At 56.7% G+C, this 22,814-nt stretch overlaps 1 protein-coding gene across 3 annotated transcripts in view; it reads left to right on the top strand.

Annotated features, from left to right (window-relative positions):
* FRMD5 (FERM domain containing 5) overlaps positions 1 to 22,814 on the top strand; it is a 66,240-nt gene that overhangs the window by 28,360 nt on the left and 15,066 nt on the right. For 2 of the 3 annotated variants that reach the window (XM_065688687.1, XM_065688685.1), the window contains exons 2-3: positions 21,899 to 22,003; positions 22,543 to 22,585. In XM_065688687.1, coding sequence (XP_065544759.1) covers positions 21,899 to 22,003; positions 22,543 to 22,585 — 148 coding nt within the window. Of the gene's footprint in view, positions 1 to 3,065; positions 3,103 to 21,898; positions 22,004 to 22,542; positions 22,586 to 22,814 lie in introns of those variants that run through there. The other variant, XM_065688686.1, reaches the window with a different exon arrangement.

Below are 22,814 nucleotides of genomic sequence, written 5' to 3'. Positions count from 1 at the left end.
GGATGCTTGGGACCAGCCTGGCCCAGCCACCAGAGAGCTTCCATGGCCAGGATCTCAGCAGAGGGGACACATGTCCTGTGGCGGCTGCCTGCGATGCTGATAAACCTGTTAGCCGCTTGTATAACTGCTGCTTGGAATCGTGCTGGAATCTGAATGGCTCATTCTTTGCAAATTACAAGGTAGCAGCAATGAAATTGTGGATTTAACAGAAAAAAGCTCCAGTATTTCAACTGGCAGAAAGCACGTTCCCTGCATGCTCCCAGCATCTCGTTTTCAGGAGACCTTCTACAAGACCTAATCACTGGGGCTGACATTAGTGCGACGTTGGTGGGATCGTGCATTGCTTTAACAGGAAGTGCACGGAAGTGTGGAAAGAACTCACAAAAGGGAATGATGGAGATTTTGTCTCTGTCTAATTCAAATCATTCAAAAGCCACAGGCCTGGATGCATCACGGGCTGCTGTCAATGCTCACGCATTTTGTGGGGGGGTTTTTTGGGCTTATTTTATTCCAAAGCTAAAATGAGAGGGTGAGAGCTATCTGGTGACAGCACAATAGGTGAGTCAGGCTGGAGGCTGAGCTGCCTGGGATTCTGCTCTCCAGAAAGCCAAGAAGGAATGAATCCAGCTTAGTGCAGGCAGGTCAGGGCTCTCTGTACTGCACGGAGCTGTGAGATTGCTGTACATCAGGTGCTGGGTGCTGATGATTCGCAGCAGCAGCGCTGCTTTAACCCGTGCCTGCCTGGGCACTGGGCTGCTCCTCTTCCTCACCGGCAGCAGGGCTGAGCAGAGCAGAGGCGTTTGTCCTCCTTTCCTGGAGCCGCAGAGGCACAGATGATCTCACCCATGATGCCTGGGAAAACACCTGCAGGGAGCTGGATCTTGCCTGGTTGCTGGGAGCAGATGGGGATCAGCGATGGGCACTGCTGCCCCAGCCCTCCTGCCAGGCTCAGCCTCCAGAGCACCTGCAGCTCAGAGGTGCCACCAGCAGCCCCTGCCGATGGTCATATTTCCATGTGGAACCCATATTTTGCACTTTAATTTCCTCTACAGAAGGGGGGCAAGTCCTGCCTTAGCATTGTCATAGTGGAATGGTTTGTGTTGGAAGGGAGCAGGGCCCCCTTCCACTGGAGCAGCTTGCGCTAAACCCCTGTGTCCAACCTGGCCTTGAGCACTGCCAGGGATGGGGCAGCCACAGCTTCTCTGGGCACCCTGTGCCAGCGCCTCAGCACCCTCACAGGGAAGAGCTTCTGCCTAAGAGCTCAGCTCAGTCTCCCCTTGGGCAGGTTCAAGCCGTTCCCCTTGGCCTGTCTATTACTTCATATTCTCGTATGAGTGAAGATGAGGAGCAGAACATGTACTTGGCTGTTGCAGTGTGACCTCCTGGTGCACAGGTGAAACATCAGCCAAGAGAAACCCTCGCTGTGCTCTTGCACTGAACTGGGCTACAACAGCGACAGCCCATCAAAGCCCATTTTTTTGTCCACACATGCATGAGACACAGCTTCTGCTTGATAAATATCAATATCAGCGATATGAGTATCAGTAATATTAAAATAATGATGGATATCACCAGTAACTATAAAGCAGGTTCATCGCAGGACAATATTTAGCAGCATTCCCATTTGATTGACTCCTGTGCTAGGGCAGAAAAGGTGATTAATAATGATCTGTGCTGCTGAGGGATGGGAGGGTTTGCTAAGGATGGAGTAGAGCTGTTCTGACGTCGTGCTTAATAGGCAGTTCTTGCTGGCGGCCATATGCTGTTCTGTGTATAAATAATCAGCAGATATTGTCGCCTCAGCTGCTGGAGTGCAGCAATTTGGCACTTCTGGCCTCGCCGCTGGGTGCTGGCAGAGGCACGTGTGCTGTGCTGGATGTGCTCAGCAGAGAGCCCTTCACCACCGCTGCCGCCCGGGGCAGCCGGGGCCCCTCGCAGCCAGTGGAGCGGATCCAGGGTGGGTGTCCCCACCTCGGTGGCTGTCCCCCTGCCCGTGTCCTCATGGGCGGCTGGATGCGGGCTGCGGACTCGCTTCAGGCCTGGTTTAAGCTGGGTGATGGTGAAGTGCTTTTCCCTGTTCAATGGTGAAGCTGCTCCGGAGGGGTTGGAGCACCGTGCACTGCCTCCATGCCAGCTGTGTGGCTGGGATCCACATCTGGTTTCTCACTGGGAAATGCCAATGGGTGTCAGACACTGACAACATCCCATTCATCCCTGGGACAAATGTTCACACTGACGTTCAGACCTGGAAAGGCATCCCACAGAGTCTGAAGGGGGTAGTTGCAGCGGACAAGGATGGGGACCTTGATGCCACTGTGAGGACACAGGAGATGGAGATGTACAACAGAAACCTGCTTCTTTGCTCTCCTAGCACTGCTGATGCAGGAAAGTTCTGTTTTCTCCCCCCAGAAGAAGATTGCCGCTGTATGCACAAGCTTTTCCTTGTCACAGTGTGTCGCAATGGGCTGTGACTGGCACTGCAGGGCCATGACTGCCCCGGGACTCCTGGGGGAACGAGAACCTTTGCTGACCATTTACAGCCCACGGGAAGGCGGCTGTTGCAGCAGCTCAGGGCCGGAGGTGAAACGCGAAGGCTACAGAAGGAAAGGCAGCGATGAGAGCTGCCATCTGCTGGGAGGTCCCTTCGGCAGTGGCCGATAACCCGGCATCACCAGGGAATATGGGAACACGGGCACACGTCCTGGGGGCTGCGGGTGGGATGGTTCTTCCCTTTCTGTGTGTTGTGGAAAACTGGTGCTGTGCCTGAAACCGTGAGGAAGAGTTGCACCTGTAGGACCTTGGGTACCGTCTGAGTACCCTGGACCCATGCCCAGGAGCTGGACCCTGCATCCCAGCAGCTGGACCCTGCACAAGGTGCTTCCCTGCCCCAGCAGATGCTCAGCCCCATTCGTCCCAGCAGGGCTCCTTGCGAGGTGTTAATGGTGTTAATGGTGTTAATTAGTCCCAGTTACACCCACCTGAGCAGCCTTTGCTCCACCCTTCTGAGCTGGGACCTGGCTTTATTTAAGGGGAGCAGCTAGGGGGCAGGAAGCCCTTTGCGTCTGTTGGGAGCAGGTACCTGTGTGCTGTGCTGGGACTATGGTGAGTACAAAGGGGCTCTTGCTGTGCTGGTGGTGCTGAGCTCAGTGGGGTGGGAGCCGTTTGGTCCTCCAGGAAACCGTAGGGTTTTGTCCCCTACAGCACTCGCCTCTGGGGTGGGATCTGCTCTGGGTGATGCTCGGGCTATGGCTCTGTCAAAGGTTTTGGAGAAGAGCTGAGCTTTCAGGGGCTTCAGTGGCAGGAAGACCAAGGGCAGTGGTTACTGCAGAGGTAGGGCGTTTGTGCAGGGTCTCTGCCCTCATCGCACCTGGGATTCAAGCACTTTGCCCCAGTGTCATGGGTCCAAGAAGCCCCCGGGGTGCAGAGGCAGGTTGTGTATTTCTGAAAGGTGGCCCAGGTCAAAGCTTCCTTCCAAGAGGCCTGGAGCAGGGGTGGGAGGAGCAGCTCTGGCTGTGAGCTGTGACCACGCGAGGTGCTGGGACACCTCGACCCCTGGCCATGGGCTGCGGAGCCACCTTGGTTTGAGTTCCGGGGTCAGGGGAGGAGTGGAGCAGAAAGCTGTGCTCCTCCGGCCGGGGCACGTTCAAAGCTGCTTTTTCCCCCAGGGATGTGTGGTTTAGGGTTTGGGGACAGCGTGGGCTTTGCTAATGTCCTTATGTTGCTTCTGGAGGTGCTGGGGCTGGTGGTGACATCCCTGCCTCAGCACCCGGCTGCCCTGGCCCCTCTGTCCGTCATCCCACCACCCCGTGGTCTTCAGTTCCCCCTCTGCCATGAGGTGGGGATGCTTTGTGACATTGATAAAGGAGATGCGGGTATGAGCTTCCCGTTCCCTGCTGTGTGCCCCTCACCTGGCAGAGGAGAAACGTTGATTTTTAACTTGTTTGTAATTTACCAAGCAACTCCTGCTGCTCTGTACCCGTGACCGGGCACCCCGTTTGCTGCGCCGCGTTGTCTGCTGCTTTCACATCCGTGCTGGGTTGTTGTGTGGGGTTTCGGTTAAGATCTTGGGCATTGGACCTGTTCTCCCAAGATCCCTGTTAACACCCACCCAGTGGATTCAGCATCCCAATGGTGTCTCAGGCAGCTCTTAATCCGGTTAGTGCGTGTCGTGCTGGTGTTGTATCATTCTAATTTGTAATCGGAATGCCATGCAGCACCAGGTTAAGTGTGTGCTGCGGGTCTAAATACATTAAATCAACAGCACCGCCTTTATTAACTGATTCTTAATCTCGTCAAAACATCAGACCCATTTGGCAGGGAACATTTTTCCCAAGCTGTGCTTGGTGGCTCCTTTATATTCCCGGGATCAGGGCCGGGCTGGAGCATGGTGACACCGTCCCTGTGGTTCAGTGGCAGAACCCTGTTTCCCATCTGGCTTTTGGAGCTCACTCACGCAGAGGTACAACATGGGAGGAGTTTCTAAGGGAACCTGGGTGACCCTGACGTGACCAACAGTCCCTATCCCAAAGGAGCTGCCATTTGAACACTTGAACCCGGAGTCTGCCGGGAGTTTGCTGTTTCTGGATGCGAATACTTGCATCTGAGCTGGGTCCTTGTCCCCAGGGCAGGGGGAGCTGATGAGGCTTTGACTGTTTGGCTTGGGTTTGATCCCCTTGAAACCTGTGGCTGAGAATGGCAATGCTGGGGCAAAGCGTTGATGGCCATGGCTCCCGGGAGGAGACACCCGCGTTTGGTTCTCCTATGGGATGGTCCCACTGCAGGAGCAGATCCAGGGCTGGAGGCAGCCAGGTGCCTTTTCCTGGGAAAGCCATGGGAAGGCGCTTCCCCCCTCACCTCTCCGAGCCTGATTTATGATGATTGTTTTTAATACCACCTTTATGTGGCAATGTATTGTTTTAATTCCCTAACAAAGCCCCATCTGATCTGAAGCGCTTCCAGGCTCCCCGAGGCGGGGATTATTAATATTGCTCTTTGTGTGCAGCTCCTGTTTATTGCTGCCATCTTTAATTAAGGGAGGTAAATATTGCTGAGGTGGGTTGAGGGGCCTCTTTAACAGGAGTAATTGGAGCGAGCTCAGCAGCGCAGGGTGCAGCAGGAGGGAGAAGGGAGCTCGGGGCTGTTGTTGCTGCCTCTTCCCCCCTCGGAGCGGGACAGCCTGGCAGGGGAATGGGTCTTTGCACCCAGGATCTGGTGATGCTCCAACACTGACAGTGAGGTTCTGCTGGAGATGTGTTTTCCCCTCGGGGGCTGGAGCTGGGTCTCCAGGGCAGGGTGATGTGTCCCAGGGGTTCACCGTGCTGGTGGCTGCATTCTTTCTCCCTTGTTGCTGTTCTCCCTGTCTGCCAGGTCCTGTTGTTCCTTTCTGTCAGTGATGGAGCTTTCTGCTGCCTGGAGCTGTCCTTTGCAAATGGTTGCAGGTGAGGAGCAGAGCACTGCAAAAGGAAATGGAAGTGGATATTGTTCTGCAGTTGCAAGGACAAAGCTTAAATCAGATCAGCTCTGCCTAAGGTAGAGCCAATAATATCTGCCGTGAAAAACCGTTTCATCACGTTTTCTCTTTCCTCTTTCCATCTGTCATGGCATTTGATCTCCGAATCCAGGCGTGTTGTACTGCACCACAGCCCCCCACAGCCCCATTCATTGAGAGACCTCCCTTCAGGTGAATGGGTTTAACTTCACCCTTTGCATGCAGGCAGCAGGATGGAATTGCGGGTTTGCTCCTAATTGCATGGCTCCTGCAATAGATTCTGGTGTTCATTATTCACACGGTTGGTTGTTGTAGGGAAAATAAGATTAGTTTATATTCCAGCAATACTTCAGTACATGTGCTAATACAATGGTATAAAGGTGGAAGCTACGGGGAACCTGCAATTAGAAACCTAGGGTGCAGGTTGGGGTGGGTGTCCCTCCTGCTGCCCACTGCAGGGCTTTATGGAGCCAAAGTGTTAGCAATTGTAGGGCTGGAATAAACTTCAGTCCTTCCCAAGGGGATCCCACCCCACGTTCGGAGGCAAGTGTGGGGCTTGGTTGGGGTGCAGACTTTGGAGGGACGGGGGACGTCTTGGAGCCCGCATCCTCCTCTCTGCACGTAGCTGGGCCGCACACAAGGGTGCGTGCTCAGCACAGGCTCCCTGTCCCTGTAGCACCTGAGATGTGGGAAATGGGGCTGGGCGAAGTCGCTGAGCTGTGGTTGTCACCCCGAGGACGTTTCTCAGGGCTGTGGTGCCTGGCATCGTGTAAAGGTCAAAGGGAAGGAGACAAGCACGTGGCTGTGGGCTTGGGGCATCCCTGCTGCGGGGCTGGTGGGGAGCAGCGTGTGGGCACAGGCCCTTGTGCCCCGGGAAGGAGCTGCTGGGGATGGTGCCTTTCAAGCTGGCAGAGGTTTGGGCTGCCCCAGGCTGGCTTCTGGTGTTGCACATGTGTTGGGCTGTGCACTGCGGAGCCAGCCAGGAGAGGGTTTAATGGGGGAAAGCCTCCTTTGGAGGCAGCTGGGGTGTCCCCTTTGTGCGGGCACCGGGAGCACAGCCATGCTGGGGGGCTCCGGGGGGCTTGCGCCTGAAGGGGCGGGCTGCTTTTGTGCTCCCTTTGTCAGGGCTCCTGTGTTCTCCCTTCCTCGCATCTCTTCAGGAGCTGCTGCAGAGCTGCTTCGTCAGAGCCGAGTCACTGCTCGGTGCTGGCTCCCCTCCACATCTCCCCTTGCTCCCGAGAAGCTCATGGACAGCACTGAACTTCCCCATGAGCCTGTGGAACACGCTAAGGAGGTTGAAGGCTGTGATGGAAGAAGCTTTCCTCTTCAGTACCCGAGGCACAGCCGGGCTGGGTGCGCTCTGTTGTGCTTTCCCTCATCACTGGCGAAGCAGATGAAGGGGAGATGTGCCTGGTGGGGCAGAGGCGCTGCACCCATCCTGCCCAGGGGACCTGGTGCAGCCCCAGAGAGCTTTTCAGGGGTAACACCAGAGTCTCTTGAGCTTGGTGGGAGCTGGGATGAAGGATCAGCCATGGGCATGGCGACCAGGTAGCTGCAAGCCCCGTGTCCAACATGGCCTCGAGCACTGCCAGGGATGGGGCAGCCACAGCTCCTCTGGGCACCCTGTGCCAGCGCCTCAGCACCCTCCCAGGGAAGAGCTTCTGCCTAAGAGCTCAGCTCGGTCTCCCCTCGGGCAGGTTCAAGCCGTTCCCCTTGGCCTGTGCCTGCATCCCATGTGAACAGATCAGTGCCCCTCAGTGCGGCACGGGCAAGCAGAGCCGCTGCCCACAGCCCTGGGCAGGGATGCTGCTGCTCCCCCAGCTCGCCCCAGAGGAAGGACAATCGTGTTTCAAATGAAACCCGTGTCCTTGGTGAGGATGGGGCTGTCCTGGCCCTGCTCCTGCCTTGGCTGCGCTAAGGGAGGCTCTTCCTCGGGGCCTCATCTTTTGTCAGCACTGAGCTGATGGGATGTGATGGTGCTGGAGCAGCGGCTTCATTCCTGTAATTATTTGTTTCTTCTGCAAGCCTGTGTTTTAAAATAAGCTTGGGAGCCACCACATTGAGTTACATCTTCATTGCCTCGAGTTCATTGTACTTGAAGGACTGAAGGCTCAGTTGTTGCTTAATGCCAGATTTCCCCAGCTCTGCTTGCTTTTCCCCCTCTCCTATTGGCGTGGGCTCAGATATTGCCACACGAGGGTATACTAAGGATTTAGAATGTAAGGGTTGGTCTGAGGTGGGAAATGGTCTTACAGAAGCCGGGACTCCATGGTGATGTTGGGAGGAAGGACAGTGCTCACAGGCTGGACTTATTTGGGTTATGACCTAATCCTGATTCCATTTGATGAGATAAAAGCTCCTGCGCCTCAGCACCCTCCCAGGGAAGAGCTTCTGCCCAAGAGCTCAGCTCAGTCTCCCCTCGGGCAGGTTCAAGCCATTCCCCTTGGGCTGTCCCTACAGGCCCTTGTCCCAAGCCCCTCTCCAGGTTTCCTGCAGCCCCTTTAGGCACTGGAGCTGCTCTCAGGGCTCCCTTTAGGGACTGCAGAGGGGTCTCCGCAGAGCGCAGCAGAGGGGCAGGATCCCCTTCCGGAGCTGCTGCTCTCACTCTGGGGGTGCAGCCCAGCACGCGGGGGGCTCTGGGCTGCTTTCCGCTGGAGGTGTTCATTTCATGGACATCCAAACTGGCTTGTGCAGGATGTGTGCCCCGGCTATAGGCAGGGGAAAGTGGCTCTGTGGGGAGCAGAACTAAACTGATAACCAGTATTTACTGCTGTACGTGAGTAATCCAGTGCCTCGCATTTGGCTGTTCCGCTCACATTAGCTTCAATCAGGGCCTTGATCGGAAGTCTCCTTCCATTAAGTCGCGCAGTTCTCATCAGCCCTCGATCCCATCCGGGCTGCGGGGAAGCTTACGCAGCCATCTGGGCTTACAACAATGGCTTTCTCCATCAACATGAGTAATCTGCTGCCTGACATCGTTTAATCAGCGCTTTGTGTGAATGCACGGGGCTGGGGTTTGTGCTCCCAGGGCTGCTGATGCAAAGGGCAGATGTGTGGTGTGGGGAGCTGGTGGTGAGAGCGGTGCCTGGGCGCCAGGGCCATGTGCGATGGGGTCACCCTTGATGGGTGCTCGGGGTGGGTGTCCCTGGGTCCCCAGTGCCCAAGGAGGGGGAATCGGAACCAGCCCCTCCTGAAAACGCTGCTCTCAGGGGAGATCTGTCCTAAAACTGAGGCTGTGCCTGAGCTCTGCTGCGCCTGTGCCCATAGGAGGGCCCTGGGCTGTTTCTGTGGATTATTTTTATCTCTAAATATGAAATTCTCTCTAAGCAGCGTTTAAAGGCATTGCCATTGCCCCGGCTGCAGCGGCTGCCCAGGACATGGATGGGAACACTGGAAACATGGCTTTTGGCACGAAAATTCCAACGGTTTCTTTTAACGTCCATGAATTGTAGCGGTGCCAGGAGCTGATTTTTAAAAGGGATGATTTGTTTGAACTTGGTCGAGTCTGTTTAATGAACGGGCCAAGCTCAAAGGCAATGGTGGTCTGCAAGTCCCATGCCCTTCCAGGGAGGAGAACTGCCCCGGCTGCTCCCAGCTCTGCATCTCCTGCCTGTGCACACTGCAGCACTGTGCTCCAGTATGAGGGGAACCCCCGGGACCTCAGCCTGCCTGTGGGGACCATGTTAAACCCATCTCCAAGTAGTCCTGGGCAATAAATCATCAGCAGGCACCTCAGAGCTGGGGTCTCTCCATGAGAGGATGCTGGGTCATGCCAGGGAGCAGGAATGCACCCACTGGGGCCACATCCCTGTGGCACAGCCTGCACCCGGCCACGGGACCCCTGGTCCTGGCCGTGCATTGGCTTGGTGGTTGTGAATTCCACTTTGTCGTTTAGCACAGTGCAGATGAATGCTCAGGCTGTGAGGGGCGGCTCAGCCTGGGTGCGGGCGGAGGTGATGCTCTGCCGGCTCCTGCTGACCCCGCTCATGCTGGCAAGGCCTGGTTGCAAGACCTCATTTCCCACTCCTCTCCCCCGGAATCAGCCCGGACAGACCCTGGCAGGCAGCGGGCAGGCTCCAAGCACGCTCCTGCGGCTCACGTCAGGAGCATCGCCCCAGTTCATGCAGTGAAGGCTCACGTGACATCGCTGTCATCTGCTGTCATGTTTTGAGCTGGGCAGTAAAGCATCGCAGTGATTAAAAAGCATGACCTTGCCCCACTCAGTGTAATGAGGTTGCTGCTCAGCTCTACCCACTCAGAGCAGCCCCTTGTGCCTTCCCTCCTGGGAGGGGAGAGGTGGGAGCCAGGCGCCCATCCTGCTGCCCGTGCATCCAGCTGTGTCAGCGCTGGGGTGTCCAAGGTTCCTCACCCATCCCATTTCCAGAGCCCCAGCCTGGCAGCAAGCACTGCCCGGGTACCTCCTGCTCCATGCTATGGCCAGGGATCTGCCTGGTTTATCCAGGGCTTGGCTCTTCTCCCCAGAGTATTCCTGAGAATTGCTCCTGGCATTTGCCAATGATCTGTGGAGTGGGACAAGCTTTGGATGTCCCCTCTGGCTTGTGGAAGGGGTGCTGGGCCCCTGGGACGCTCAGTCTTTGGGGTGCATATGGGGTGGAACAGGCTTCTGGGTGGCCTCTGAGCCATGGTTCTGCACATTGCTCATGGGCCCCATATAAATTAAGGGAATCAAACCGTAGGAGCTTTTGCAGTCCCAGTAACCGAGGGCTGTGCCGAATGGCAGAGCTGCTGCTGGCAGCTCCCAGGTCCCCATGTGCTGCTCCCGGCCCTGCCTGCAGCGGACAGGAACCTGGCTCCTGGCCTTTCGGAGCCTTGCGCCTGCTGCTGACCTTGGCAAAGTCAGGGCAGCTCCGCAGGGCACCGGCCGGGTTCGTGTGCTGGGGCCATGGTGTGAATGGGAGACACCGGAGCCGGTTCCTCTGCGGGGCTGAGAGCCCGGGGCGTGCGGTGCGGGTGGCTGCAGCAGTGGGTGGGTTGGGGACCCGACGATGGGGCAGCGTTACCAGGGTCCTGCCCTGGCCGTTCCCCCCCCAACTTGGAGCTGCTCCTGGTTCTTCCCTGTTGTGCAGACGCAGCAGTAAGGCTCCTGCACAGCCTCGGTGTCTGACAGCTCGTCTGGAGGCACGATGCTTTGTCAAACGTTTTTCTTGTTGAGTAGCGCTAAGAATCCCTTATTCGGTCTTTTGATATGGAAAGTAAACAAGTTAACATGAAGGCATCTTTCTGAGGCTCTGGGGGTTTAGTACTGCCGCCAGGCTGAGCCTCATTCCCTCTGCCATCTCTGACGGGTGCTGTGCTCAGGGTGCTGTGTGTACTCAGGGGATCACATTGCTGGAGCGGGTGGTGAGAGCGATGTGCTGCTCTCCAGCATGGATTATAGAGCACTTATTCTACAGGGTACCATACGGGAAATGCTTTTGTTTGTAGGAATCCGGGATGGTTTTGTGAGCTTTCTCGTGCAGGACACCAGGTCCCCCGTTTGCCTGCCAGTGAGGGGCTGTGGGGTTTGGGAAGAGGCTCTTGGTTTCATACCAGACTTCCCACACCTTTCCCTGTGCAGTCCCAGGGTGTAGCACTGCACGGCTGGAAGGCTCTGGACGGGCATTGGGAAGCGCTGGGGGACCGGGATGGGCTCAGGGCTGCTCAGGCTGGATCACATCTCCTGTATATGGGCTTGGTGGGCTGGGGATGAGCCATTGAGCCGTGCAGTTCATCCCCCAGCCTGAGGTACAGCTCGTGCCGCTGTCTGGGATTCAAACAGCATCCACAGGGATGAGGAGTTCTCCCGCCTGGCACTGAGGGGAAATGCTCCCCCATCCAGAGGGGCCTGGTTAGGGCTGCAGGGGGAGGAAACGCACCAAAGCTCAGGACAGAACCGAGAAACAAGGTCACTTGTTTCTGTTGGTAAAAACAAACTAATTCTGCTCCTGGCTTGCTGGGGATAATTGGATCCTGCCGGAGAACTTGGGAATCGGGTGAGTGACAGTTTTCTTTCTGCTTCCCCAAGAGCTTCCCGTGCAGGATGGCACATCCTGCCTGCAGAGCCCGGCTGCAGAGCCTGCCTAAACCCCCGGCTTTAGAGGGCAAACAAACTCCTTACGTCTGCCCACGGTCTGCGCAGGAGCTGATCACCCTTTTCCCCAGCTGGGCTCTAGGCTGGGCTGTGCGTTGCTCCCCGTGGTGCCTCTTGTGTGTGGGCGCCCGGGGCGCAGCCCTGGCTGCAGCGGGGTGATGGGGATGGAGAAGGGGGTGCAGCAGCGCCTGCCAGGGACGCGCTCGGAGCAGCCCCGAGTTCCCTGCCGTGGCTCCTGCCAAATGCCAGCGCGCTGTGTGCTGTGGGTGCCTGCAGGGAAGGTGTCAGCCCGCATCTCCATCCCCGGATCACATCACCAGGAGAAGGCTTCTCGCCCTCTTGGGTTCATCTGAAAAGGTCGAGAGTGACTCTGGCATCTGGCTGGGAGGACGGAGCCTTGGGGGCTTGTCCTTAAAACTGAGTGAAGCCCCATTGCCACGACAGGTTTGTGCCCAGCCCATTGCAGTGCCCCCCATGGCAGTGAGCTGTGTGCAGTGCCCCCCATGGCAGTGAGGTCTGTGGTGCCCCCCATGGCAGCATGCTCTGTGTGGTCCCCCCCCATGGCAGCATGCTCTGTGTGGTCCCCCCATGGCAGCGTGCTCTGTGTGGTCCCCCCCATGGCAGTGTGCTCTGTGTGGTCCCCCCCATGGCAGCGTGCTGTGTGTGGTGACCCCCATAGCAGTGAGCTGCACACGCTGCTGGAGCAGGGGCTGGCTGTGCCATTGTGGGGGGCCCTGGGGAGCAGGAACATTCAGCAGGATGGGGTTGTGCAGACCCCAGTGCCCAGAGCTGGTCACCAGAGCAGAGCCCTCCCCAGCACAAGGACAGGGAGCAGATGGAGGGTGGCAGGGGCTGCGTGGTCCCTACAGACCCCATGGTGGCTCCGTAGCTGAAGGGTGGTGCAGGAGATGCTGTGAGATGTTGCTGATGCTCAGCAGCTCGGTGGGGCTCAGGGCAGCATCGCGGCACCAGCCCGGGTTGAGCTCTGGGCGGCCTCTCCCACCTTCCAGCTGCGTTTTCCAGGGAGCATTTTCCTGCAGAAATCTGTTTTCCCAGAGCACTTTTCCACGGGACCCTGCCCGGCTCCGGGCTGGGAAGCTGGGAAGGGGCTGGCAGTTAAGGGCTGCAGCTCACCAAGGAGGAGCGTCAAGGTCGAAAGTGCAGGTTGTCTTCAGAGGCTTTGATTTGCAGAAAGGGGAGATGGAGTCAGTGCAAAAGGTCCGCTCGTTTCAGGAAAAGCTTTTGTTGGGTCCCAGGTGAAACCAGGCATTTGCATTTAAATGAATATGTATTTGGAGACATTAAACCCACGGGCAAAGTAAAGGCCTTGCTGAGATGACAAATATATCACTTGGAGTGCTTGTTCCTGATATTACACCCGCCAGCCTTCAGAAATAAAACCTTGTCAGCTAAAGCAGATTTTCTTCCTTCCCTTCCTTGAAACCCGCAGCCTCTGTAACTGCCTGGTGTGGACCTGAGCTGCTGCAGCTTGGAATGCCGAAAGCATTGGTGGGTTTGCAGGGTCAGTGTGTGATGTCCAAAGAATGACCTCGGAGCTGTTCTGCAGTTCCAGGTCAGCCTAAAAACCTTAATAGAGAGAGAAAAATCTGCTTAGAGATGGGGTGAAGCGAGTTAGCTCTGGGTGACCTGGGAAGCGAAGCGGGGCTTTGGTTGGGTGTTTTCCAAGTCCTTGGTGCAGATGAAGCCCTATCCATGGCCAGGCTGAGTGCTGAGCTGGGGCTCCAGCCCCTAGACCCTCCGGTGGAGCAAGTGGCACTGGCACACGTGGGCTGTGACCAGGATGGACACGTGCAGCACGCATGACATCAGTCTGGTACCATGAGCTGCGGGTGGCAGCAGTCCCATACGGCATCTTCAGTGCCAAGTCAGCACTTTTGATTCCCCATCCGTGCTGGGCACCTGGGTTGATGGGAGCTGACCGGTTGCTTGTCACCACTGCTCCAGCATGTGCCTGGCTGCAGCTGCCCAGTCAGCATGGAGAGGGGGGGCAGTGGGTGGTGGTCCTGCGCAAGGCAAGGAATGGGCATCATTGAAAGATGCAGTTCTGGGGCTCTGCTGCCGTTACCGGCTCTCAGCTGAGTGTGTTTTCATCTCAGGCTTGTGATGAATCAACCAGGCTCTTTGCTGTGCTCTGAAGTCGACACCCAGCTGCTCAACAAGCTTGTAGAGCGTTTAGTCAGGGAGCAGAGCTGTGATCAGACCTGCCTGCTGTCTCCATGCACACTGCCCGGCCTGGGGCTGGCAGACGGGGAGATGTGGCTCCCTGCCTGCACCCAGGCTCCTGCTTGCCTCTCTTGGCCATGGCTTCAGGGGAACAGGCACTGGTGCAGGTACCCCTTCCCTTGGAAAGATATCGCTTTGTGCCTGCCTTTGCTGCCAGCCATGCAACTGCATCCTCGTGGGAATGTGGCCCTCAGTCCATTGGAGGTGATGCTCGGGGCAGATTCCCCTTCCAGTGGTCTCTCCACTTTGTCTTTTTATATCCCAGTGCTTCCTGGTGGTACCTGTGTGAGCTTTTCCAGCTGCCTCTGGCCAAGTCATCCTTGGTGCTGGTAAGGAGGATGCTGGCAGCAGAGCACAGGCTGAGTGCGTTGCTTCTGCCCATCGGGATCTCCCGAGCTGAGCTCACTGAGCACAGCATTCCAGGATTGGGAAGGGGATAAGGGCACAGGCAGCTGCATGACTGTGACTGCGGCTTCTGCTGCTGCTTCCCCAGTGCCCTCAGCATCCCTGCACAGCATCCTGGAGCAGACAGACGCTGGCACAGCTGCTCTGGGTCCCCTGTCTGGAAAAGGGGGTCACAGCAGCGTTTTCTCACGATTTATGCCTTTCCAGCCCCATAAGAAGCTGTTCTCACCAAGGATGAACTAGAGCAGATTGCAGGAACTCTCTGCAGCTCCGGTGTGTTATCTAAGGTTTATTCCACGGTGTTACTGGTAATAGCACGGTCGTTGTGGAGATTTACACCCCGCGGTGCTTGTGTCTGTATCCCACTTCCTGCTGAAGGTGGTATCAGGTTTATTGGGAAGTTTCCCTGTCTGCCCCGTTGGTGTGGGTCGTTCGCACCTTCGGAGGGCTCTGTCCCTCCTCCCGTCCCCTGGCGCATCACCTGTGGGGAGGATTAACGGGCAAGTGACACCCCTGGATGTGAAAAACAAGTCGCCCTTGTTAACATTCAGCGAGCACCACAATGTCTCCGAGGACAAAGATCTTCCCGTGCCTGGGTAAATCGGAGTTCATTATCATGTTAATCGGACTGATTACAGCCTCCCCGAAGGACTCGCATATGGTCATTTCTGTCGCACAAATAAGATCTGTTTTGCCTTAATCATAATGCTCGTGCTCATCCTTCCTTGCCCGAGGGTCTCCATTCCTGAGGTGCAGTCTGAGGAGGTTTATGTATTAATTGCGCTTGAACCCGCTGTGAGTTTTGATCGCGGATGGGGCGGGAGCTTCCACCCTGTGTCTGGATGCAGGCTTTCCCCTTAGTTTTTTGCTTTACGCTGGTCCTGGTTTGAAGTCCCCAGAACCGGTGGCCGGTTCGGGAGCTGGGCTGGGGCTTCCCTAGGAGTTAGAGCAACGCTTGCCCCGTGTTCCTGCAGCGCCTTCCTTGGCTTTCAGGAGAGGTGAATTTTTCATGAGCAGTTTATACTTTTCTCCCTTTCCTCCCATGAGCTTTTTGCTGCATTCAGTTGCTGGGAGAGAAGCGAGCTTCCAGCAGGAAAGCTGCCAAGGAAACCGGAGGTGCCGGGTTCTGCTTTCAGGTTTTCATTCCCTTGCTTGTTTTGGTTTATTTCTCATTAGCTGTGTGTGCAATAGCATTGACCGCAAAGCACAGGGCTCCTTCCACAGGCGCTGGAGTCGGATCGTAGAACCAGAGAATCATGGAATGCTTTGGGCTGAAAGGGACCTTGAAGCTCATCCAGTTCCAACCCCTGCCACCGGCAGGACAGGCCAAGGGGAATGGCTTGAACCTGCCCAAGGGGAGACTGAGCTGAGCTCTCAGGCAGAAGCTCTTCCCTGGGAGGGTGCTGAGGCGCTGGCACAGGGTGCCCAGAGAAGCTGTGGCTGCCCCATCCCTGGCAGTGCTCAAGGCCAGGTTGGACACAGGGGCTTGGAGCAAGCTGCTCCAGTGGAAGGGGTCCCTGCCCTGGAAGGGGCTGGAGCTGGATGGGCTTTGAGGTCCCTTCCAACCCAAACCAGGCTGGGATTCTGTGATTATTAAAGAATTTAAAAACGTGCTAAACCCGCTGTCCCACAGTGGACCCTTTCCTAAATGGGGCCATAAGCAGAAGCAGCAGCTGAACTCAGGGATGGAGAGCTGTGCAGGCCCTTTTGCTTATGCCAGCATGTCAAGGGCTTTAATAACCTGCTTGTGGAGTCAAACAGGGCATTGATAATGTGGAGTGTGAGGCAGCCAGAGTCACTTCCTCAGGAACTTTCCTTCTCAGAAGCTTTATAAACTTCAGGAGCAAACTCCTCAGATAAGTCTTGAAGACAGAAATCACTGTGTCAGCGAGGAGGAAGGATTACAGCTAAAAGGGAATTAATACTGAAATGCATATGCTATAAATACAGCAGGATTACATTTAGTGTTATGTAAACCCCCTTTTCCTTACTCTGAGTCTCTTCCTACGGGAAAGGTGACTGTGGGCTCCAGTGACCGCAGCACGTGGTGGAGCAGGAGGAGTTAGGGCTGTCGAGGCCTTGTTCTGTGTTTCCCACTTTTCTTCCTGCTTGCAGCTGCCCTTTGCCCATCAGGCAGCTCTGCTGCTGTTGCCACCTTTGCTTTTTGTGTTTTGTGGAGACCCCTTCCTTTGGCACACGTGAGAGCAGCAGGGGCCAAGGGCAGGGTGGGCTTGGTTGGGGCTGGGCAGCAGCACATCCGCAGCACCTTGCTGTTGGGAGCTGGAGCTCCTCAGGATCCGAGTGTCCCTGGCCCAAGTCCTCCCTGGCTCTCCATGGCCTTTTACCCTCCCTTGCCCCGGTGCTGCCTTTGGACACCAGCCCCGGGCTCAGGGTTTCGGCTGGAAACGTTCTCATGCTCATCCCTCTGCCGCTGCTGCACTGGGCTGCTCGTGCTCGGGGCTCATCCTCTGCGGGGACTTCTCAGAACCCAGGGGACCATCCCCGGGACCAGTCCCTTGGCACGCTCCTGAGCTCCAATGGCTCCGAGAGCATCTTCCCAGGGGCTCCTCGGTGCTGTGATTTACAGCAACAGGGGTTTAAGCCTCCAGCACCCTCGAGCACAGCAGCCTTGTGCTGAGCTCCTGCTGCTGGCCAGATTCTCCATGTGTTTGAGTTGGAGGTGTCCTGGGCAGGGAGGGGGACCCGCTCCCCTTCTTGCCATGGCAGGGTCTGGTGCCCCGCTTACATGGAGCGGGTGCATCAGCTGGAGCAATAGCAGCAAAAGAGCCGATAATAACGCATCAAGAGTGGATAATAATGATAATGATGCTTCTTTCTGTGGCAGAGGGCAGGGAGAGGGGCCTGGGGGACAGGGCAGGAGCTGCAAGAGCTGCAGGTAACGCACCCCACAGAGCCCTGCAGGCTGTGCTCTGGCCCAGGCACGCTCACAGATTCCAGGGCTGCTTGTTCCTGCCTGGAACTGAATATTCTCAGGCACATTGTGCCCATTTCTGCCTCTCACGGCAGCTCGGATGCGGCACTGGCTGAGGGCTGAGCTGTCAGTTAGGGCTCGCCCTGCCTGCAAAGTGCACAGGAACTTTGTGTGAGGGATAATAAATCCCAGCTCATCCAGTGCCGTGCTGAGTGCTGGAAATGAAGCACTTAAACCACAGCCTCGCAGTCAAATTGCTGGTGGAAATCTCTTCACGTTGGCAGCGGAGCCGGTGGGTCTTTGATCTCCCCCCGCTCAGATGTTGCTGCTGAAGAGACTTAAGCTTAAACTTTGCTTTCTAAAATAGGCCTTTTTTGACAGTTTATTTTAAGAAATAATCTCTCCCTAAGCTGGGCAAGCGGGAGGAATGGACAGCCCCATCATGAGCTTTCCAAACCGAACAATGCAGGAAGGAGCCGCTTCCAAGTGCTGCTGTTTCTTGGGTACGTGCTGTGGTTGCTCTGTGGAACCATGGTGGCGTAACCCAGGGCCTGGTTGTGCTCAGGCTCCTCCTGGGAGCTGGCTTCGCTGGTCTGGCACTGGTCGTGGAGGTGGCAGGTTTGGCAGCAGTGGTGCTCGGGCCTCTGAGCACTGCCCTGGGCACAGGGGGGTTCAGAGCCGTGGGGTGGGTGTGCTTGCTACTGGACAATCCCCGCAGGATCTCCCTGCCATCAGCACAGCGCTGTTTTTCTGTCCCCATGTATAAAGGGATCATAAAACTCCCTGGAAGAGCTCATTCCTGAGGCCAGTGATGAACCCATCTCCTCCCTGAGCAGAGAGCAGTAAATCTCTCTATTAAGCTGCTGCTGACACATTAATGCTCCTCAGGTACCTCGTAAAGATGCTGCGGGGCTGGATGGCTCTGAAGTGGTTTGTAGAGGAGCAGTGTGGGTAGTGATGGATGCCTGGAGCCAGCACCGCTCCCGCTTCCCACAGCAGCATCCTCATCCACAGCGTTTGTGTCCTCCATGAACGAGAGCCCCGGGGTGGCAGGAGGGGAGCCCCCATTCTCTGGCCAGCACCCACTGGTAGAGATGGGCTCGTGAGCAGCTTCGTGTGTGTGCTGTGGGTGGCCGTGGCGCATCTCTGCCCTGCAGTGCTGAAACCATTCAGGTTTCACTCGTGCTTTAGGCAACGCAGGACGTGGCTGGAGGAGCCGTCACAGAAAAGTCAGGGCTGCAGCTTTCCTGCCTGTGCCATAGCGCAGCCTCCTGCGAGCAGCGGCACAGCTTCAGCTCGCTCAACACCAAGGGCAAAGGCAGGGGCTGCAAGGAACCAGGACAGCTCAATGTGGGGCCTCAGGAGTGACCAGCAGCCTGCGTTCCCCCCTGCAGCTCTGCGCTGGAAGCAGCACCCGCAGCACAGCATCAGCTCGCGGCTCCTGGCACTGCCTCCACCGGGAATGCGCCTCATTGCCCGGCTCCATCGCACAAGTGATGTTAATACCAGCAATGCACCACCCCGTGCGCCCGGATGTGTCTGGACACGATGCGGTGCCTTATCTGCGGCTCCTTAAGAAGTTGAAGACCAGAAAAAAGCCATTTGCAGGTGTTAATATTGGGCAGCAAGTAACTTCACATGGTGGGTGTTGGCTTGGCACGTGGCAGCCCCTGTGTGCACAAGGGCGGGTGGTGAATGGGGCAGCTGGTGGCAGTCCCTCTGTTTGACTGCCGTGCCCTGAAAGGCTGACCTAGAAACTTCCAAATCTCAGGACAGACAGAAGTCTTGTTTTATAAGAACATACAAAGATCAAAACATGGCATGTTTAAGCTGTTATTATGCAATAGAGAGCTCTTTTAAGTCGTGATTTGTAAAGACAGCTCAGATAATTTCCTGAAAGACATACTCATAATGATTAATTTAGAGTGTGTTTAATTCAAGTTAGAGAGATCAAAGAGAAAGCCTTTCCCCTGTAACGCTGTTTGTGGTTTTACACTTTCACCACATTCTGTCGGGCTGGGGGGGTCTGATCTGTCCTTTGCTGCGATCTCTCTGGGTTAGAACTGCGGACAGAAGCAGTACGAAGATGTCTGTGTTCAGCTGGGGCACGGGTAGGGAAAGGGGGAAGAGCTGGGAGCAAGTCCCTCAGGCGAGGAGGGCACGATGTGGGCTCTTCTCGTGCGGCTGGAAGGGTTCCTGCTTCTGCAGTTTCCTCTGGTGTTTTCCATGGCTGTTCCCTGTAGCGAACCTTCCCGAGTGTGAAAGCCCAGGGAGCCGGAGCAGGCTGGAGCCCAGTGCTGCAGGCGATGGGCAGCGTGCCTGTGCCTGCATCTGCCTGTGCCTGCATCTGCCTGCGGCACACAGGGTCCCGGCTGCTGCAGCCAGATGTGCTGCCGCCACTGGAGCAGGGCACGTGCTGCAGCAGCTGCGCCGGCCCCTGCAGCCCTTCAGGGCTGATGCAGGAGTGTGTCTTTACGCAACTACAAACCCGTTTTGCGGTCAGTCGCTTTAACCTCTGCACTGTGCCAAGTGCTCAGCCTCCGAGGCGATCTTTACAAGGGGAAGGAAGCATCACTGTTTATTGCTACTTCTCTATAATGCAGGAAGACGTCCAGTCTTCCTCTATTGCACAGAAGAGCTGCTCTGGAAGGTTATTTTGTGCCTGACAGGAGAACAAGTGTGGGGTGTTTGCTCTCCTGCTCACAAGATGCTGCTGCAGTTTCTCTTTCCTTAAGCCCTGTGTTGCTGCTTCAGACCTCATTGAAAAGTGAATGGTATTTAGTGAAGGAATGCTAATTTGCTCTAACTCAGAAAGAGGGATTTGGATCCTGGCAGGTTTCATTGCTCCTTCCCGTTCCGTGCCCTTGTACCTGAGCTGGGCACGCAGCAAGGCACACACACCAGGCAGCGGCTGTTTGACAGCGATGGATGAGCCATGCAGGCGCTCCATTAGCCTATTAATAAAGCGCAATCTAGGCCACTGTTTTCCAAGTTCAGCACCTAAATCTGTATTCAGGCTCATAAATGAGCGGCCTCATTTCCTGAGCAGCGGCCGGCAGTGCCGGCGACCGCCGTGTGCCTCGAACGGCCGGCAGCATCCTGTGCTTTGTGCTTTGTTCCTTGTGCATCTTGTTCCTCTGCAGGGTGGTCTCTGTGGGGCACCATCACCATTCCTGAGCATGGGGCAGCCTGGACGTGGCTGTACCCATCCTACGTGGCCACAGCGCCCCACAGCATCGTGGGGCTGGTGCACCCCTTCACCAGAGGGTCCATGGCCATCAGCCATGGCTGCAGCGCTGCAACAAATGCAGCTGACCAGCATTAAGTGAGGCCAGCGTGCAAGGCAGGCTGCGGCTGGTGCAGCCGGAATGTGAGTTTCAGTATCTGAGTATGGGAATGGGAAAGGTTCATTTTCCCAGTGCTGGGTATATTGGGGCATGACAGGGTGAGGAGTGGGCTTTGCTCTCTGGCCTAGTGAGGAGGAATGAGGGATGCAGGAGAGCAGAGCAGCAGAGGTGATGCCTGACACTTGGGCTCGGTGCTGCAGGGCGATGTTCCCGGTGTCTGGCAGCACTGGCTGCCTGCAGGGAGCTCTGTTTGTTTATGGTCTCAGCATCTCCCCAGAGCGGGGTGGGTTTGGCAGGACGCTGCCTGCACAGCTCCAGCCCATCTCCCAGCTGCACTGCGCTGCCTCGGTGCAAGCTCTCGTGGCACTGCTCCCATCACGGTCCTGCCTCGAGTCCTCACCTCCACAACCAGCAGAGCTGCTTAAAACCCGGTAATAAATCAGGGTGAGTTGAGTTGAGCTGAGCCAGGCCGGGGCTCACTGCGGTGCCCAGCCCGTGGCTATCCCCATCCACAGGCTCTGCCAGCAGGCTTTTGGCTGCTCTGCTGCATTTCAACAGCAGGTCCAAAAGCCCAGTAATGGTCTGTCTGGGCTGAGCCAGGCAAGGTTCAGTGACCCTTTCACTGCCAGGCTGCCAGGTCATAGAATCATGGGATGGTTTGCGTTGGAGGGGGCGTTAAATCTCACCCAGCCCCTGCCACGGGCAGGGACCCCTTCCACTGGAGCAGCTTGCTCCAAGCCCCTGTGTCCAACCTGGCCTTGAGCACTGCCAGGGATGGGGCAGCCACAGCTTCTCTGGGCACCCTGTGCCAGCGCCTCAGCACCCTCCCAGGGAAGAGCTTCTGCCTAAGAGCTCAGCTCAGTCTCCCCTCGGGCAGGTTCAAGCCATTCCCCTTGCCCTGTCCCTACCTGCTCTTATTGCTGAAAAGCTTAAACCAGGTGAGGCACCCCTGAGGAAACCCCCCTGCCTAGGCCAGCCAGGGAGAAGCGGTGGAACTGCCTGGTAGAGCTGGGAGCCCTGCTCTACCTTCCCCTTGATGGGGGACCTGCTTCGCAGCGCTGCGTCTCCGCGGATCAAAGGCTGCTGCTGACAGCGACGGTGCCTCCTTGGATAAGGCAGGTTCCTGTTTCCTGACAAATCCGTGTAAGGTGTGCGTTATCTGATCAAACAGGCACCAGCCGTGCGGAGGGAACCCCCCGGGCCCGGCATTAACCCTTTCCCAGGGCTTGGTGCATGCATCAAGTGTCCCTGCACGTTAACCAACCCGGGCTTTACTTCGTCACGCAGTTCAGGCTGCGGTTACGGAGCTGCTGGAAGGAGGCTTCACCCACCGGCTCCTCTGCCCCGCCGCCCTCCTCCTGCCCCTCTGTAAATGAGTTCCTGTCTTGCAGAGAGATGCCAAGGGCCAGTACCTGTTCGACCTCCTCTGCCACCACCTGAACCTGCTGGAGAAGGACTACTTTGGCATCCGGTTTGTGGACCCCGACAAGCAAAGGGTGAGAGCCCAGGCTCGGCTGTGGGGGTTCCTGCAGCTCGGTGGTATCAGGCTTGTCCTTGCTGCTGGGGATGGAAACCAGAGCAGGAGGCAAATGGCTGCAGTAAAACTGAATTTAGGCTCCTCTGATGCTTCCTCGCCACTGGGATGTGTGAGCCGGAAGAGCTCACACGGCTCTTGGGTCCCCATGCAAGGCGTCGAAGCAACTTGTGTTTGCAAAGTGAGAGGATCTGATGCTACTGCAAAGGCGAAAGGGGAGATCTCCTGACACTGGCTTTGCAGGACTATTTCTAGCACAGTCACGCTTTAACACCCAGGTTAGGCCAAGCAACGGCTTTATGCCGAGCAGCAAAGCACTTGTGCCTGTTGCCTTGGGTAATGGAGAGGGGAACAAGACATGGGACTGCTCGGAGCCGAGAGCCAGTGGCAAAACCCTTCAGGATGCTCACACAGGTCATGGTGCTGTCGCCTCAAAGGCCGATGTCATTAACTGAGAGGTTTGTGACTGAATCTCTTTAATTACCTTCCTTTGCCTTTCAGCACTGGCTGGAGTTTACCAAGTCGGTTGTGAAGCAGATGCGGGGTGAGTATTGCTGCGCACAGACCCCCCGGACACACAGGGATCACTACAGCCGGGAATGGCCCCGTGCCCATCCATCCCTCCTCACCAGGGCAGCTGGCTGTGTTTGGGGGGAGTGGGGAGGGCAGGGAAGACCCCGGCAGTATCCGAGCATCCCCTGGAGCGGGGTTACTGGGGAGGATGGAGAGGATGAGCCCTGCCTCTGGTGACCGCGGTGCCGCTGTTCTCGCTG

This window comes from Lathamus discolor, chromosome 8 (assembly GCF_037157495.1).
Source record: "Lathamus discolor isolate bLatDis1 chromosome 8, bLatDis1.hap1, whole genome shotgun sequence".
Lineage (NCBI taxonomy): Eukaryota > Metazoa > Chordata > Aves > Psittaciformes > Psittacidae > Lathamus > Lathamus discolor.
Note: the sequence above shows the minus strand (reverse complement) of the source record. Positions and strands in the feature narration are given on the sequence as shown.